At 45.3% G+C, this 15,846-nt stretch overlaps 1 protein-coding gene across 1 annotated transcript in view; it reads right to left on the reverse strand.

The window, feature by feature from the left end:
- Nucleotides 1–15,846, reverse strand: part of STK32A (serine/threonine kinase 32A) — a 283,690-nt gene that overhangs the window by 32,317 nt on the left and 235,527 nt on the right. Inside the window, exon 7 of the mRNA XM_044277548.1 lies at nt 10,357–10,446. Coding sequence (XP_044133483.1) covers nt 10,357–10,446 — 90 coding nt within the window. The remainder of the gene's footprint in view (nt 1–10,356; nt 10,447–15,846) is intronic.

Consider the following 15,846-nt stretch of genomic DNA (forward strand, 5'->3'; position numbering starts at 1 on the left):
GCTCCTATGCGGGTCAGGTCCAGGAGTGGCTGAAGATCGCTATATCACCTAGATAGGCGCAAGCGTACTCATGGAACCCATCCAATAGCCGATCCACCATCCTCTGAAAAGTAGCTGGAGTGTTTTTCATCCCGAATGGCATGACCTTAAACTGGTACAGGCCAAACGGGGTGACAAACGCCGACTTAGGGATGGCGTCTTCGGCTAGGGGAATCTGCCAATACCCCTTACCAATATCTATTGTGGTGAGGCATTGGCCCATTTTGTCTAGGTTCTCGTCTATCCGGGGCATAGGGTAGGCATCGGATACGGTCTTATCATTAAGCCTCCGGTAGTCTACGCAGAAGCGGGTAGTCCCATCCCGCTTCGGCACCAGAACTACTGGGGAGGCCCAAGGGCTTTCAGAGTGCTTTACGACTCCTAGCTGTAGCATTTTTTCAATTTCCTTGCGCATATTATCCTTTATGGATTCAGGTATGCGATAAGGAGGTTGGCGGAGGGGGGTCTGCCCTGGTGTTTTTACTCTGTGGGTGGCTAACGGGGTGTACCCGGGGAGATTAGAAAAAGTGGTTCCTTATTAGACTATAAGCCTGCGCCCTTTCCTGGGGACTCTATGCCATTCGCCTAACTGAGCCTCTTCCAGGTCTTCTTTCTGGCCCTATTTTTCTAGGAGGTCTTGAAGAGGTAAATTGTCAAAGTCCTCTGCAGCAGAGGCACAAATAGCGGTCACCTCTTATATGCGCTCGTAGAAGGGCTTCAGCATGTTCCCATGGAGCATGCGTCTGCCCCCTGTTCCAGCGCACAGGCTGATCACATAGGTGGTATCACAGATTTGCTCCACCACATTGCATAGGCCCTGCCAGAAGGCCTGCAGCTTGTCATTTGGGACTGGCCGTAGGATTAACACCTTCTGCCCGACCTGAAAGCTGCTGTCCCTGGTCCCCTTATCGTATCATCTGCGCTGTTGTTGTTGGGCCGCTTGGAGGTTAGTACGTACCGTCTGGGTCAGAGCCTCAAAGCATTCCCTAAACTCTAGCACGTATGGGACAATAGGGGTACCATTCGTAGTTATCCCTCCCTCCTGGTGTTTTCTGGTAAGGTCTAAGGAACCCGTCACTCTCCTCCCGAACAATAATTCAAAAGGGGAGAATCCCGTGGATTCTTGGGGTACTTCCCTATAGGCAAAGAGCAAGTGGGGCAAAAACCGTTCCCAGTCTTTTTGAGTATCTATGAAAGTGCGGATCATCTGCTTAAGTGTTCCGTTAAATCGTTCACAGAGCCCGTTGGACTGGGGGTGGTAGGCGGAGTTTAAGATCAGTTGCAACCCACACACTTTCCAGAGTTGGTGGGTGACCTCTGCAGTGAACTGAGTGCCCCTATCCGAAATAATCTCCTGGGGAAATCCCATTTGGGAGAATATTCGCATAAGGGGATCCGCTATAGTCTCTGCATGTACATTGGTCAACGCCACCGCCTCTGGGTATCTAGTGGCGTAGTCCACTATGGTCAAGATGTATTTCATGCCGGAGTGACTGGGTTTCGCTAGGGGTCCTATTATGTCTGCAGCTACCCGACTGAAGGGTTTTTAATTATGGGCAGGGATCTGAGTTTGGCTTTATAGCGATCCCCTCTCTTTCCTACCCTCTGGCAGGTATCGCACGTTTGACAGTATTGTCTAATATCCTTTGAGATACCTGGCTAGAAGAAGTTCTGCGTCAGCCGATGTTTAGTTCGCCTGATTCCTAAATGTCCTGATAATGGTATATCATGCGCTATGCGCAGCAACTCTCATCTATACTTTCGGGGTACTAGTTATGGCTCGCGGTTGGTCGTGGGTGAGCCAAGGTAGTCCCTGCTACAGAGGCGTGGTAGATCCATACGTGGTCCGGTGTGGTGTGCGTTGGTCTCGCCTAGTGTCTTGGAACTCGTCAGCTAGCTTGGCTGCCTCTGGTAGGGTACGGGGTTTGCGATCTCGTACCCAATTTTGCAGTTCTGTGGTTAGTCCATTGAAAAACTGCTCCATTACTATTAACTGGAACGTCTCTTCCATAGTGGTGACCCGTGTCGCTTCCATCCACCCCTTGGTGACTCGCTGTAGGCGGTGTGCCCATTCGGTGTGTGAGTCTTTTGTTTGTTTTTGAATATCCTGGAATTTGAGTCAGTATGCCTCAGAGGTAATGGCATACTGTGCTAGGATGGCTTGGTTGACTTTGGGATAATTCCTGCTGTCTTCGTCTGGGACGGTCCGGTATGCCTCTGCGGCGCGGCCTGATAATCTACCTGCCAGCAGGGGTACTTGGTCGGCTGGGCTTATGTTGTGTAGCTGGCACAACCTTTCAAAATCCTGTAGGTATTCGTCAATATCACTTTCTCCTTCTGTGTAATTTTTAAAAGCTTGGTAGGGAATCTTAGCTTTTCCCTGGGTAGTGCTGGTGAGCGCTGGGGCTCCTTCCCCGACTCGCTGAATAGCATTTTGCTTAGCCACAATGTACTCCTGTACATCTGCTATCAGTCTTTCTAGTGTCTCCACGGAGGGGGTGTTTGGGTAAAAAGCTAACCTGCTATTTAGCTCTTTTGTAAATTCCGTTGGCTCTGTCTCCTGTGGAGTTGCCGCAGTGGTTGCTCTGTCCCCCTCCATGAGTTTAGCCACAAGAGTAGCTTTCGTTTTGTTGCTGGCAATTCTTCCCCTTGCTTCCAATCATTTCTTTAATGTAGTTCGTTTCAATGTTGCATAATTCATCTCCATTCACCGTTCGTTCGTATAACTGCACATATTCTCTAACTCCGGTATATCCGAATGGCTGTTTCAATGAACTGATGCTTTGCTGTGCAGTTTGAATCCCGTCGCTTGCCACCAATTGTAACGGAGAGGCCATATAATCCACAATAACTCAGCTGGTAGACAGGAACAGCCAGACATCCCAACCTGCAAAAACTCATTTCAGGGAGGTGCACATCTCATTTCCGGGAGGTTTTCTTTTTTTTTTTCTTTCACAAACTTTTTATTACACTTTCCAAACATATGCAGTAGCTGCACACTGTGCTCTATGGTGTGGAGGACTGGGCTCATTACCCTGCCCCAAATTATCATATTTATTGTATATGATTAAAGAGATTCTGTCACCACCTATAAGCCCTGTGAGCTAAACATATGCTCATTAGAGATGTCCTGAACTATTCGCCGGCGAACACTTCCCGACGAACATAGCTTGTTCGCGTTCGCCGCAGCGGGTGAACATATGCGATGTTCGGTCCGCCCCTATTCATCATCATTGAATAAACTTTGACCCTGTACCTCACAGTCAGTAGACACATTCCAGCCAATCAGCAGCAGACCCTCCCACCTCCTGGACAGCATCCATTTTAGATTAATTCGGAAACTGCATTCTTAGTGAGAGGAGGAACAGTGTAGCTGCTGCTGATTTAATAGGGAAATCGATAGCTAGGCTAGTGTATTCAGTGTCCACTACAGTCCTGAAGGACTCATCTGATCTCTGCTGTAAAGACAGCACCCCAAAAAGCCAGAACATCAGTCTGCTTTTTTTTATTTTTTTCCTGTGTAATCAAATTGCAGTTGCCTGCCTGTCAGCGTGTGTGTCAGGCTCACAGCCCTGCAAGTGCATAGTGTCACTTCAGCGCAACTCATATCTGGTGTCATATTCGATTACATTTAAAGAAAAACAACAATTTTGACTGTAAATAACTAGCAGTCAGTTGCACACGTGTTTGTGTGTTTAAGGCCCAGTGCAGTGCATAGTGTCACTTCAGCGCCATTCATATCTGGTGTCACATTCGATTATACTTAAAGAAAAACAACAATTTGGACTGAATAACTAGCAGTCAGTTGCACACGTGTTTGTGTGTTTAAGGCCTAGTGCCAGTGCATAGTGTCACTTCAGTGCCATTCATATCTGGTGTCACATTTGATTATATTTAAGGAAAAACAACAATTTTGACTGTGAATAACTAGCAGTCAGTTGCACACACGTGTTTGTGTGTTTAAGGCCCAGCTGCAAGTCCATAGTGTCACTTCAGCGCAACTCATATCTGGTGTCACAGTAGCTTGCACGCATAGTACAACTTAACTAATCTAAAAAAATGACAGGCAGAGGCAGGCCACCCCGCAAGGGCCGTCGTAGTGCTGTGATTCCATTTGGCCCTAGAATAATGCCCAGTGTTCAGAGGCCACGTACCCAGAACTCGAAAAGTTCTGAGGACATAGTTGACTGGCTAACACAGGACACCCAATCTTCTACAGCTTCCGCTCGGAACCTTGACGCACCATCCTCCTCCAGCTCAGCTTCGGGCCCCGCTCAAGTTACCACTCGCCCGCCTGCCACCACCACCAACACTAGCACCACAGCCGCTTCACTTGATCTGGAGTTATTTACACATCAGTTGGAAGAAATGAGTGATGCGCAACCATTATTGCAAGAGGATGTAGATAACAGGTATATGTCTCAGTCAGGCAGCATTACACAGATGGACGTACGGTATGATGATGATGATGTTGTACCCGCTGCTGCTTCCTTTGCTGAGTTGTCAGATACAAGTGAAGCGGTTGATGATGACGATGTGTCCGTGGATGTCACGTGGGTGCCCGCTCGAAGAGAAGAAGAACAGGGGGAAAGTTCAGATGGGGAGACAGAGAGGAGGAGGAGACGAGTTGGAAGCAGGGGGAAGTCGTCGCAAGGAGCTAGTGGCACAGTCAGATAGCATGTATCGGCACCCGGGGTCAGCCAGACAGCATGCCGATCAACGCATGCTGTTGCCACCACCAGAATGCCGTCATTGCAAAGCTCAGCAGTGTGGTATTTTTTGTGTGTGTCTGCCTCTGATAACAGAAATGCCATTTGCAACCTGTGCTAAAAGAAACTGAGTTGTGGGAAGTCCAAAACCCACCTAGGTACAACTGCTTTGCGAAGGCACATGATCTCACATCACAAACACCTATGGGATCAACACATGAGTACAAGCAGCACAGAAACTCAAAGCCACCATCCTCCTCCTGGTCCAGCATCTTAAGCCACGTCAACCATTGCTGTCCTCCTTGCCCCCTCTCAACCACCCGCCACTCCGCCTCTCGCCTTGAGCAGTTCCTGCTCATCTGCCCACAGTCAGGTGTCTGTCAAGGACATGTTTGAGCGTAAGAAGCCAATATCACAGAGTCACCCCCTTGCCCGGCGTCTGACAGCTGGCTTGTCGGAACTCTTAGCCTGCCAGCTTTTACCATACAAGATGGTGGAGTCTGAGGCCTTCAAAAAAATTGTAGCTATTGGGACACCGCAGTGAAAGGTACCCGGACGAAATATCTTTGCACAAAAGGCAATCCTCAACCTGTACTCGATTGTGCAAAAGGAAGTCATGGCATGTCTGGCACACAGTTTTGGGGAAATGGTCCATCTGACCACTGATACCTGGTCTGCAAAGCACTGTCAGGGCAGGTATATCACCTAAACTGTGCATTGGGTAAACCTGCTGACGGCTGCCAAGCATGGAATGCGTGGCTCTGCAGAGGAGTTGGTGACACCACCACGACTTGCAGGCAGGTCAGCTGCCACCTCCTCTACTCCTCCTACTGCATCCTCTTCCATAACCTCCTCGGCTGAGTCCTCTTCTGCTGCTGCGTCTTGCTCCACATCAACGACACCACCCCCCCCAGCTCCCCAGGGGCCATTCCACATCCCGGATACGACAGTGTCACGCCGTCTTGGGGTTGACTTGCCTGAAAGCAGAGAGTCACACCTGACCAGCACTCCTGTCCGCCCTGAATGCACAGGTGGATCAGTGGCTGACTCCGCACCAATTGGAGATTGGCAAAGTGGTGTGTGACAACGGAAGCAATTTGCTGGTGGCATTGAATTTGGGCAAGTTGACACATGTGCCGTGCATGGCACATGTGTGTAATCTGATCGTACAACGCTTTGTGCATAAGTACCCAGGCTTACAGGATGTCCTCAAGCAGGCCAGCAAGGTGTGTGGCCATTGCAGGCGTTCCTACACAGCCACGGCGCCCTTTTCAGACATTCAGCGCCGAAACAACATGCCAGTGAGGTGCTTGATTTGCAACAGCCCAACACGTTGGAATTCAACACTCCTAATGTTTGACCGCCTGCTCCAACAAGAAAAAGCCGTCAATGAGTATTTGTAAGACTGGGGTGCTAGGACAGCCTCTGCGGAGCTGGGAATTTTTTTGCCATGTTACTGGACGCTCATGCGCAATGCCTGTAGGCTCATGCGTCCTTTTGAGGAGGTGACAAACCTAGTCAGTCGCACCAAAGGCACCATCAGCGACATCATGCCATTTGTTTTCTTCCTGGAACGTGCCCTGCGAAGAGTGCTGGATCGGGCCATAGATGAGCGTGAAGAGGAAGAGTTGTGGTCACCATCACCACCAGAAACAGCCTTATCAGCATCGCTTGCTGGACCTGCGGCAACGCTGGAAGAGGAGTGTGAGGAAGGGGAGTCAGAGGAGGAATGTGGCTTTGAGGAGGAGGAGGAAGACCAACCACAACAGGCCTCCTAGGGTGCTTGATGTCACCTATATGGTACCTGTGGTGTTGTACGTGGCTGAGGGGAAGAACATACCTTCAGTGAGATCACTGAGGACGAGGAATGGGACATGAGTAGCTCGGCATCCAACCTTGTGCAAATGGGGTCTTTCATGCTGTTGTGCCTGTTGAGAGACCCTCATATAAAAAGGCTGAAGGAGAACGACCTGTACTGGGTGGCCACGCTACTAGACCCCTGGTATAAGCAGAAAGTGCCTGAAAGAATTAGGATGCAGCAGTTCCAAAATAAATTAAAAAGTATGCTTTACACAGCGTATAAGGGTGATTTCACAGCACAACAGGAATCTAACAGGGGAAGAGGTGAAAGTAATCCTCCTCCTCCTACGTAACAGGGATTAAACTGATAGGAATAGTACTACTTAACACACCACACATATTGGGATTGCATAGTACATTACACGGCGCACGCGCAGTGCCCCAAATTGGAGTTAAGAGGACCGACCAAGCATCTTTTTCAATCTCCCGGTTCCTAAAATCGATTCCATATACACGTCCCCTGGTAGGGGACGTAACAGGGATTAAACTGATAGGAATAGTACTACTTAACACATCACTCCTATCTGGTGGCACATTAGATTGCACACCCAGTGCCCCAAATTGGAAGTAGGAGGAGCAACCAAGCATCTTTTTCCATCTCCCAGTTCCTAAAATCGATGCCATATACAAATCCCCTGATAGGGGACGTAACAGGGATTAAACTGATAGGAATAGTACTACTTAACACACCACTCATATCTGGTGGCACATTAGATTGCACGTGCAGTGCCCCAAATTGGAAGCACAAGGACAAGGAACGGGACATGGCTAGCTTGGTATCCAACCTTGTGCAAATGGGGAGTTTGCGGTTGTGCAAATGGACTGTTTGCGGTTGTTTGCGGTGCATTAAACAGGGAGTTTTGTCTGTCATAGTTTGGTCTGTCACTGTGAAGCGGGCGTAACCCTTATACTACCTGATCGATACAACATCATACCTGATGTTTTAAAGCACGTTATTCGAAACAATCTAGGAACGTTAGGTGATTTATGCCCTTTATGGATTAAAACCCGACTCTGCGTCAACTACGTAATTTTCCATGGGAGTTTTGCCATGGCTTCCCCTCTGGCATGCCACAGTCCAGGTGTTAGTCCCCTTGAAACAACCTTTCCATCACAATTGTGGCCAGAAAGAGTCACTGTGGGTTTAAAAATTCGCCTGCCTATTGAAGTCTATGGTGGTTCGCCCGTTCGCGAACATTTACGGAAATTCGCGTTCGCCGTTCGTGAACGGAAAATTTTATGTTTGCGACATGTCTAATGCTCATGTCCAGGGTAGCATTCTGATTTCTAAGGTGGCCTTATAAAAGCTATTTGTGGCTTTATTCTGCGGAAAAACAGGTTTTACTAACCTGTCAATCATTAAGGTGCCCAAGCAGGGGAGGTCTGTGGATTCATGGTGCCCGGCCGCAGGCATCGCCGTTCGTGCCCAGTGCCGCCTTCTACTTCTCAGTGCCGCCTCTCCCTCCCCCTCCTCCCGCTTTGAGATCCCGCACATGCGCACAGGCTCAGCCTGATGCACCGTTGCGGACTGCTGGCATCGGCTTCTTCTTGCACTGTGCGCACGCGCCGAGAAGGGGTCACTGCTACAGGTTGCCGGAAAAGTTTACTGCGATTAAAACTTTCGGGGATATATTGTGACACATGCGGGTGTCAGGGAGCCGCTATCTAATAGCGGGAGACTCCCTGAACGTCCGGGAGACTTGAGATCCCTGAACAGCATACAATAATCCGAGAAGCGGTACAATAATCCCTTTTTCCCAAGAACTAGACGACACATAGCTTGGGAGTCAACTAACTTTATTGAGGTGTAGCACACCTAATTTAACCCCCCCCAACAGCCTCATTTACATACAATAGGGTACATAGATGAATATAGTACAAGGATGGGTGGGGTCAGACAATAGCAAGGGCTGATGGGAGATTGAGGAGGGACAGAGCAGCTGGATTACTGGTCTCCCAGTGTCCCTGAGACAACACCCTGCTGGGGAAACAATGGTACAGGAAAAAGGGGGATGGAGAGAGGCACAGAAAAGCAATGCATTTAACATTACAGTAAGAGCAAGATATATACAAAGACATTCTGTAAGTGGCTAGGTTTGCCACACACCTATACAATTTACTAATATATATAAATGCACCTACACCTTCGGAGGCAATTTATTTAACTATTGCATGTTACTCATTTTTGTCTTAAAATATTTTTTTTCAATTGGCCTTAATTAAAAATATTGAGCTGTTCCATCACAAAGGGTTTTTATAGCTGTGTGACTGGTACTTTCACTTTGTGCTGGTCATCCAATAAACCAGTAAGATAAGAACTGATAATGGGTGTTTATAATGTCAGAGAGCAGAGATAAGGATCTCCTCCACTCCTGGTCTGACAGAAAAGAACTGTGGTGGCAAACCTATGGCACAGGTGCCAGAGGCGGCACTTAGAGCCCTCTCTGTGGGCACCCGCACCCTGGAAACAGTCTACAGTGTACCAATATGCCTTAGATTTTTCCTGCCTTGGCTTATCAAATGATTAATGTAAAAAATCAGAAAATAAGACATAATACAATACATGACAGTCTCTTTATAATAATGCTGAAACCAACCCTGTACCTCACATGGATACCGAAATTATCTCATTCATTGCTTTGATAGAAAATCTCCAGGCTGGCAGCTTAGGGGGGGGAGGGTGGGTCCTTTCTGCTGGGGCATTTTCTCTGTTTTCTGTCAGAGGGCATTTGCATTCTTTTGAGGCTCTTTCCCTGTCATAGCTCAAGGGGTGTCCTTTCTGTTGAAGCTCAGTCTCTGTCATAACTCAGTGGGAGTGTCCTTTTTGCTAAGTCTTATTCCCTGTCATAGCTTGGGGAGGGGGTCCTTTCTTTTGAGGTTCTTTCCCTGTCATAGCTCAGGGTGCATGCCCTTTCTGCTGAGGCTCTTTCCCTGCCACAGCTTAGGAGGAGTGCCCTTTCTCCTTAGGCTCTTTCCTTATCATAGCTCAGGGGGAGTGTCCCTTGTGCTGCAGTTCTCTACCTGTAACTGTCATAGATTGCAGAGGAAGATGGTTATGTATTACCGCCTTTCCCTGGTTGGTGGCAGTGGAAGGATAGAATGTGCGACCTACTCATTCAGCTCAGTGGCAGGATGTCCACCTTACTAGAGAGACTGAACTTCGAGGGGCACTATTATAATGAACTAAAGCCAATATCTTGCAATTTGAATATTTTTGTAAAAGAAACTGTAAATTGAGTTATCATCAGTTGTCTATAGGCATGCCTACTCAATTTGGAATTTAATGGAGCCTCTGATGAATACAGAAAAATGTATATATTGTATTCCTAATTTGCCTTAGTATATGGGTCAATGATATTAATTCTAGTGAATTTTAGTATTCCATTGTCCGACAAGTGGCTCTACTGCACTTCAAGAGAGTTGCTTATTTTTATAATGTTGATGTTGGTACATTAATTGTAGAGACCTGGCAAAGAAAACAGACTACACAAATCTTTGAAGGAACAAGTTGGCTGATTTATGAGGCTGTTGTGGCTCAGCAATTAAGATGCTCCCACAAGTGAAGTACCAGATCAGCTTAACAGCATTCTGGGAATGGGCGCATAATTGAAAGGCCTTCAGCATCCATAATGAACCTGACACCATTATGCATACATACATCTGAGACACAAATAATATCCTAGCTGAAGAAACCATGGCAAAAAAACAAGGTATCATAAATGAAAGATGTAGGAAGCAGGATACTTACCCATGTAAGGTTTTGTACCAGCAACTGTTGTGATCTTTGTACCTTGATTGACCAGGGTAGCAATATTGAAATCAGTAATGTGTACGTGCCCTGTACCAACACAAGAAGAGTAAGTGTTTTTAGAAAATAGAAATTAAATACATATACTTCACTAGTTATACATATTAAAGAAAACCAAATAAGAAGGTGAAGCACTACTTGCTTTGATTAGAGCAGATTGGCTTAAAGGGGTTGTCCAGCCTTTAATATTGATGACCTATTGTCAGGATAGGTCATCAAAATCTGATCTGCGGGGGTCCGATACCTGGCACCCCTGCCAATCAGCTGTTTGACGAGGAGCCTTCCTTGTCTTTACACTACTCCTCGTCTCCTGTGGAGCGGAGGTGTAGTGTAATTACAAGTACTCACTCCTTTCACTTGAATGGAACAGGTACTTGTATTACACTGCACTTTCGAGTCTAAGTGCAGTGTAAGAAAAAGGAAGCGGTGCTCACATGCAGGGCCGGTGCAAGGATTTTTGTCAACACAAGCGAATCTACATTTTGGCGCCCCCCCCTACCCTCCCCATCATTTTTACATTTCTGCCGCTCATGATTCATATCCATTTCTTGCCCCCCCCCCCCCATCATTTCACATTTCGCCCCCCCCCCCCCCCATCATTTCACATTTCTGCCCCTCATGATTCATGTCCATTTCTTGCCCTCCCCATCATTTCACATTTCTGCCCCTCATGATCCATGTCCATTTCTTGCCCCCCTCATCATTTCACATTTCTGCCCCTCATGATTCATAACCATTTCTTGCCCCCCCATCATTTCACATTTCTGCCCCTCATCATTCATGTCCATTTCTTGCCCCCCCCATCATTTCACATTTCTGCACCTCATCATTCATGTCCATTTCTTGCCCCCCCCCATCATTTCACATTTCTACCCCTCATGATTCATGTCCATTTCTTGCCCCCCCATAATTTCACATTTCTGCCCCTCATGATTCATGTCCATTTCTTGCCCCCCCATGTGCCAATATCATAGTGCCATCCTCTCCCCCTGCCCCCTAATGTGCCAGTATCAAGTGCCCCTCTCCTGTCCGGTATTTAAAACAAAAAAACAAAAAAACTTTTATACTTACCTCCATGTCAGCGATGCGATGCAGCCTCTTCCTCTTCCTGTGTTCCCACCAGCCTCTAGTGTCGAAGATTTGGCAAATATGATATGTATCACTTTATGTGGCAATAACTTTGGAATGCTTTTACTTATCCAAGCCATTCTGAGGTGTTTTTTATAACACATTATATGTCATGTTAACGGTAAAAAAAATGTTGGTTAATTTTTCTGGCTATAGTCCTGTATGAGGGCTCATTTTTTGCGAGATGAAATTACATTTTTATTGGTACTATTTTGGGGGTACATATGACTTTTTGGTCGCTTGATATTGTTTTTTGGGAGGTAAGGCGACAAAAAAATAACTGTTTTGGCATAATTTGTATTCATTTATTTACACCATTCACCTGATGAGACAGATAATGTGATCGTTATAGATGCGGTGATACCAAATATGTCTCATTTATTTTATTCTATTCTATTTTTAACAATTTTTAAATGACTTAATTGGGGGAAACTTTTTTTAAAATAAAATTATATATATATATATATATATATATATATATGTTATTTTATTTTTTTACACTTTGTGTCTCCCATGAGGTCATACAAGACCTCTGGGGACATTTAACAACCCCCAGAAAGGCTTTACAGCAGTATACTATGCTGTACAGCCTCACTGCAAGGCTGATCGAGGTATCAGGAAAACCCGGCAGCTCCTGCAATCTCCCAACCCGGCAGTCACATGACCGCCCGCACCATAACAGGGACCAGCATAACACTTCCTTAGCTGTAAACACAGTGCTCCTTTAGCGCTGTGTATACAGTGATCTAGAACACAGGAACACAGAGGAACGGTCCCTGCCTTCTCAATGGGTGCCTTGCTGTTACCGACAGTGGGCCCCCAGCACAGCAGCTGCACGATTAGCATGCTGCTGCGATCTCTGAATGGATGTTCTAAAATGTAAATTTAGAGATAAATCCCAACCCCCAGGACGTTTATAGTCTATGGAAGGTTGGGAAGAGGTTAAGTCTCTTTTTACATCTTTAGCATAACTTCTGTTAGAAATAGGGCTAGATCCATGGCACTGTGGGCACCAATGGTGATGACTTACTATGGGGTCTGATGGGTTATACCCATTTGATCATTGTTCTGATGGAAAAAAACCACTATTTTCCCATCAAAATGGTGGAATCTGCAACACAGCATCCGATAAGATGTGAACAAAGGCGAACTGATATCTTAAAGACCTGTCCTGTGCAAAAGAATCTAGTTAGCAACAAAGTAGCACAGCATACAAACATATCAGTCATCTTTTTGGGAATGCAAGATATGGTGAGCCCAAGAAATGATCAGGGCAACCAGAAATATCTCAGTGCAACAATGTAAGGATCTTCCTTCCTTAAAGTCATTGCTATTGAACTGGTGTGGGTTATGCTTGTCTGTCTCTGTATGCTAGTACATAATAATTGGAGAGTACACATTTATTGATAGGGTCATGATGCAATTAGAAAGGCTGAGAAAGAGATGGGGAAACCAGACTGTGGATGCCCAATCGTTCACACTTCCTAGATGTAAAGGAAATGAGCCCAGAAAATGACCTATTCTTTAAATCACATGTTTTTAAATAATTTTTGGTGGTTATTTTTAATTTTGCATATCAATGTCTATATATAAACAAAAACCATAAAATCCTGCAGTTTTCACACTGGTCACTAAGCCTAATAATAGGCGCCACTTCTTGGTCTGTACAGATCACTTTACTACAGTTACCTTCTTATCTGTCATTCTAATCCTACCTGTAATGATACCACCTATGTGTACAGATAAGACAGGATCCACAATTCACAATAGGTGATTGCCAACTCTTATCTATTCTTTCCTTGTACAATCTGCACAGGTGACAGAGCATGCCTATAAAAATGTCCCATAGAAGTCAATGCGGTCCCCTCCTGACCATTGTGTCTATGGCCCATGTGGCTGCAGTAAAGCAAGTTTCTTAATGCTTTTTAAATGCTGTTTAGAACAGCTCAGGCAAAATGCTTCAGTTTTGTATATATTCATTGTCAATGGGGACAAAACTGAAGAATGAAATGGAATGCACTAAAATGCATTCCGTTCCGTTTGGTTGCGCTCCCATCACGGACAAAATAACGCTGCAAGCAGCATTTTTCTGTCCGCGGCATGGTGCAGAACAAGACGGATCCCCCATTGACTTTCAATTGTGTTCATGACAGATCCGTCATCGCTATATAAGGCTACTTTCACACATATAACTCTTTCCATTTGTGAGATCCGTTCAGGGTTCTCACAAGTGGTCCTAAATGGATCAGTTTTGCCCTAATGCATTCTGAATGGAGAAAAAAGATCCGCTCAGAATGCATCAGTTTGCCTCCGTTCAGTGACCATTCCGCTCTGTAAGTGGACACCAAAACGCTTCTGCAGCTTTTTGGTGTCCGCTTGACGAAACGGAGCCAAACGGATCCATCCTGGCACACAATGTAAGTCAGTGGGGATGGATAAGTTTTCTCTGACACAATCTGGCACAATAGAAAATGGCTATATGGCTATTTTTGGTGACACGTTTCCTTTAACCCCTTCAAGACCAAGCTAGTTATTACCTTATGGACCAGGCCATTTTTAGCTAATCTGGCATGTGTCAATTTATGTGGTAATAACTTTAAAACGCTTTTACTTATCCAGGCCATTCTGAGATTGTTTTCTCGTCACATATTGCACTTCATGACAGTGTTAACATTTTATAAAAAAATGTCATTTTTATTTATAAAAAAATACCAAATTTACCAAAAATTTGGAAAAATTAGCAAATTTCAATATCTCTACTTTTATAATAGACAGTAATACCTCCAAAAATAGTTATTACTTTACATTTACCATATGTCTACTTCATGTTTGGATCATTTAGTAAATGCCATTTTATTCTTTGGGGACGTTAGAAAGCTTAGAAGTTTAGAAGCAATTCTTGAAATTTTTCAGAAAATTTCAAAAACCCAATTTTTAAGCACCAGTTCAAGTCTGAAGTCACTTTGTGAAGCTTACATAATAGAAACCACCCAAAAATTACCCCATTTTAGAAACTACACCCCTCAAGGTATTCAAAACTGATTTTACAAACGTTGTTAACCCTTTAGGTGTTCCACAATAATTAATGGAAAATAAAGATGACACTTCAGAATTTAACTTTTTTGGTATATTTTCCATTTTAATCAATTTATTCCAGTAACAAAGCAAGGGTAAACAGCAGGGCTCGAGTCCTGTGGGAACGTGTGGGAACGGCGTTCCTGCACTTTTTTCCTAGCAGGAACACCATTCCCTTTCAGGGCCGGGCAAAAAGGTCCAGGAAGCGGTGAAGGCTTTGTACTCACCGCTTCTTGGTCTTCTGTAGGTAACGTGCTTGAAGTTAAAATATACCAACTGCACTTATGCCAACGTACTATTCTGCTCCTGATGACATATCACTGTCACCAAAGTGATATAGAAACGCGTCGAGCAGACGCATGAATAGGCAGGGAATTAATGTTTATGTAAATAGTAGTCATCCCCAATGAAGGCTGGATTGGAAAAGCAGGTTATAGGGTAGAACTCTATAAACATAGCTCTCGCCTGCACCATATGCATCCTGCTTTGCTATCTACATATGTTCAGAAGAAAAGGAAAAAAGACCCTGGGGATGCCAAGGGGAGGGAAAGGGGGGCGGTGCCCACCTAATATAATCACAAAGGTCACCCCTGAGAGATAACTCGGTACAAGCTCCCGAGTATAATAGCAGAACAAAAAAAGGAAATGGAGCTCAAGGTACCAGATAATAAATATTAAATTTTATTAAGATACAACCAGACATGATTAAAAATTACATACAAGTGATGCCAGGGAAAAGGGTGGAAGGGAGCAGGGAAAGGGAAAGAACGGCGCCACCCTGGGGAAAACACACTGGTCAAAAATTGCATGGATGTATAAAGGTCAACGGGTAGTATATGGTACAGTGACCAGCCCTTAATCAATTGTAATAACAAAAAATAGAAGGTGGATGAAAAATCAGCTGCAAGGATGCATGCATGGGCATGAAGTGAAGTGTATAAAACAAAAGTTAAAGAAAGATAATCAATAATGAACATGCCACAATGGATGAGATCTAATGTAGTATAAACATCCAGGTCAAGAAGAACCATGGACATGGAATTGCAGCTGAGACTCACCTAGATGGAACCAGGAGTGAAACAACCCAGGATGGCGCTACCCCAACGCGCGTTTCGGCGTGCCTTCGTCAGGGGGTAACGGCATCACTGCAGATCAAATATTTAAACTCTCTCTGGGCCAATCAGAAGCCAGTGTTTACTTGTCCCCAGGTGCATGTGCTAATCGGCA

The sequence above is a fragment of the Bufo gargarizans genome, chromosome 2 (genome assembly GCF_014858855.1).
Source record: "Bufo gargarizans isolate SCDJY-AF-19 chromosome 2, ASM1485885v1, whole genome shotgun sequence".
Taxonomy (NCBI): domain Eukaryota; kingdom Metazoa; phylum Chordata; class Amphibia; order Anura; family Bufonidae; genus Bufo; species Bufo gargarizans.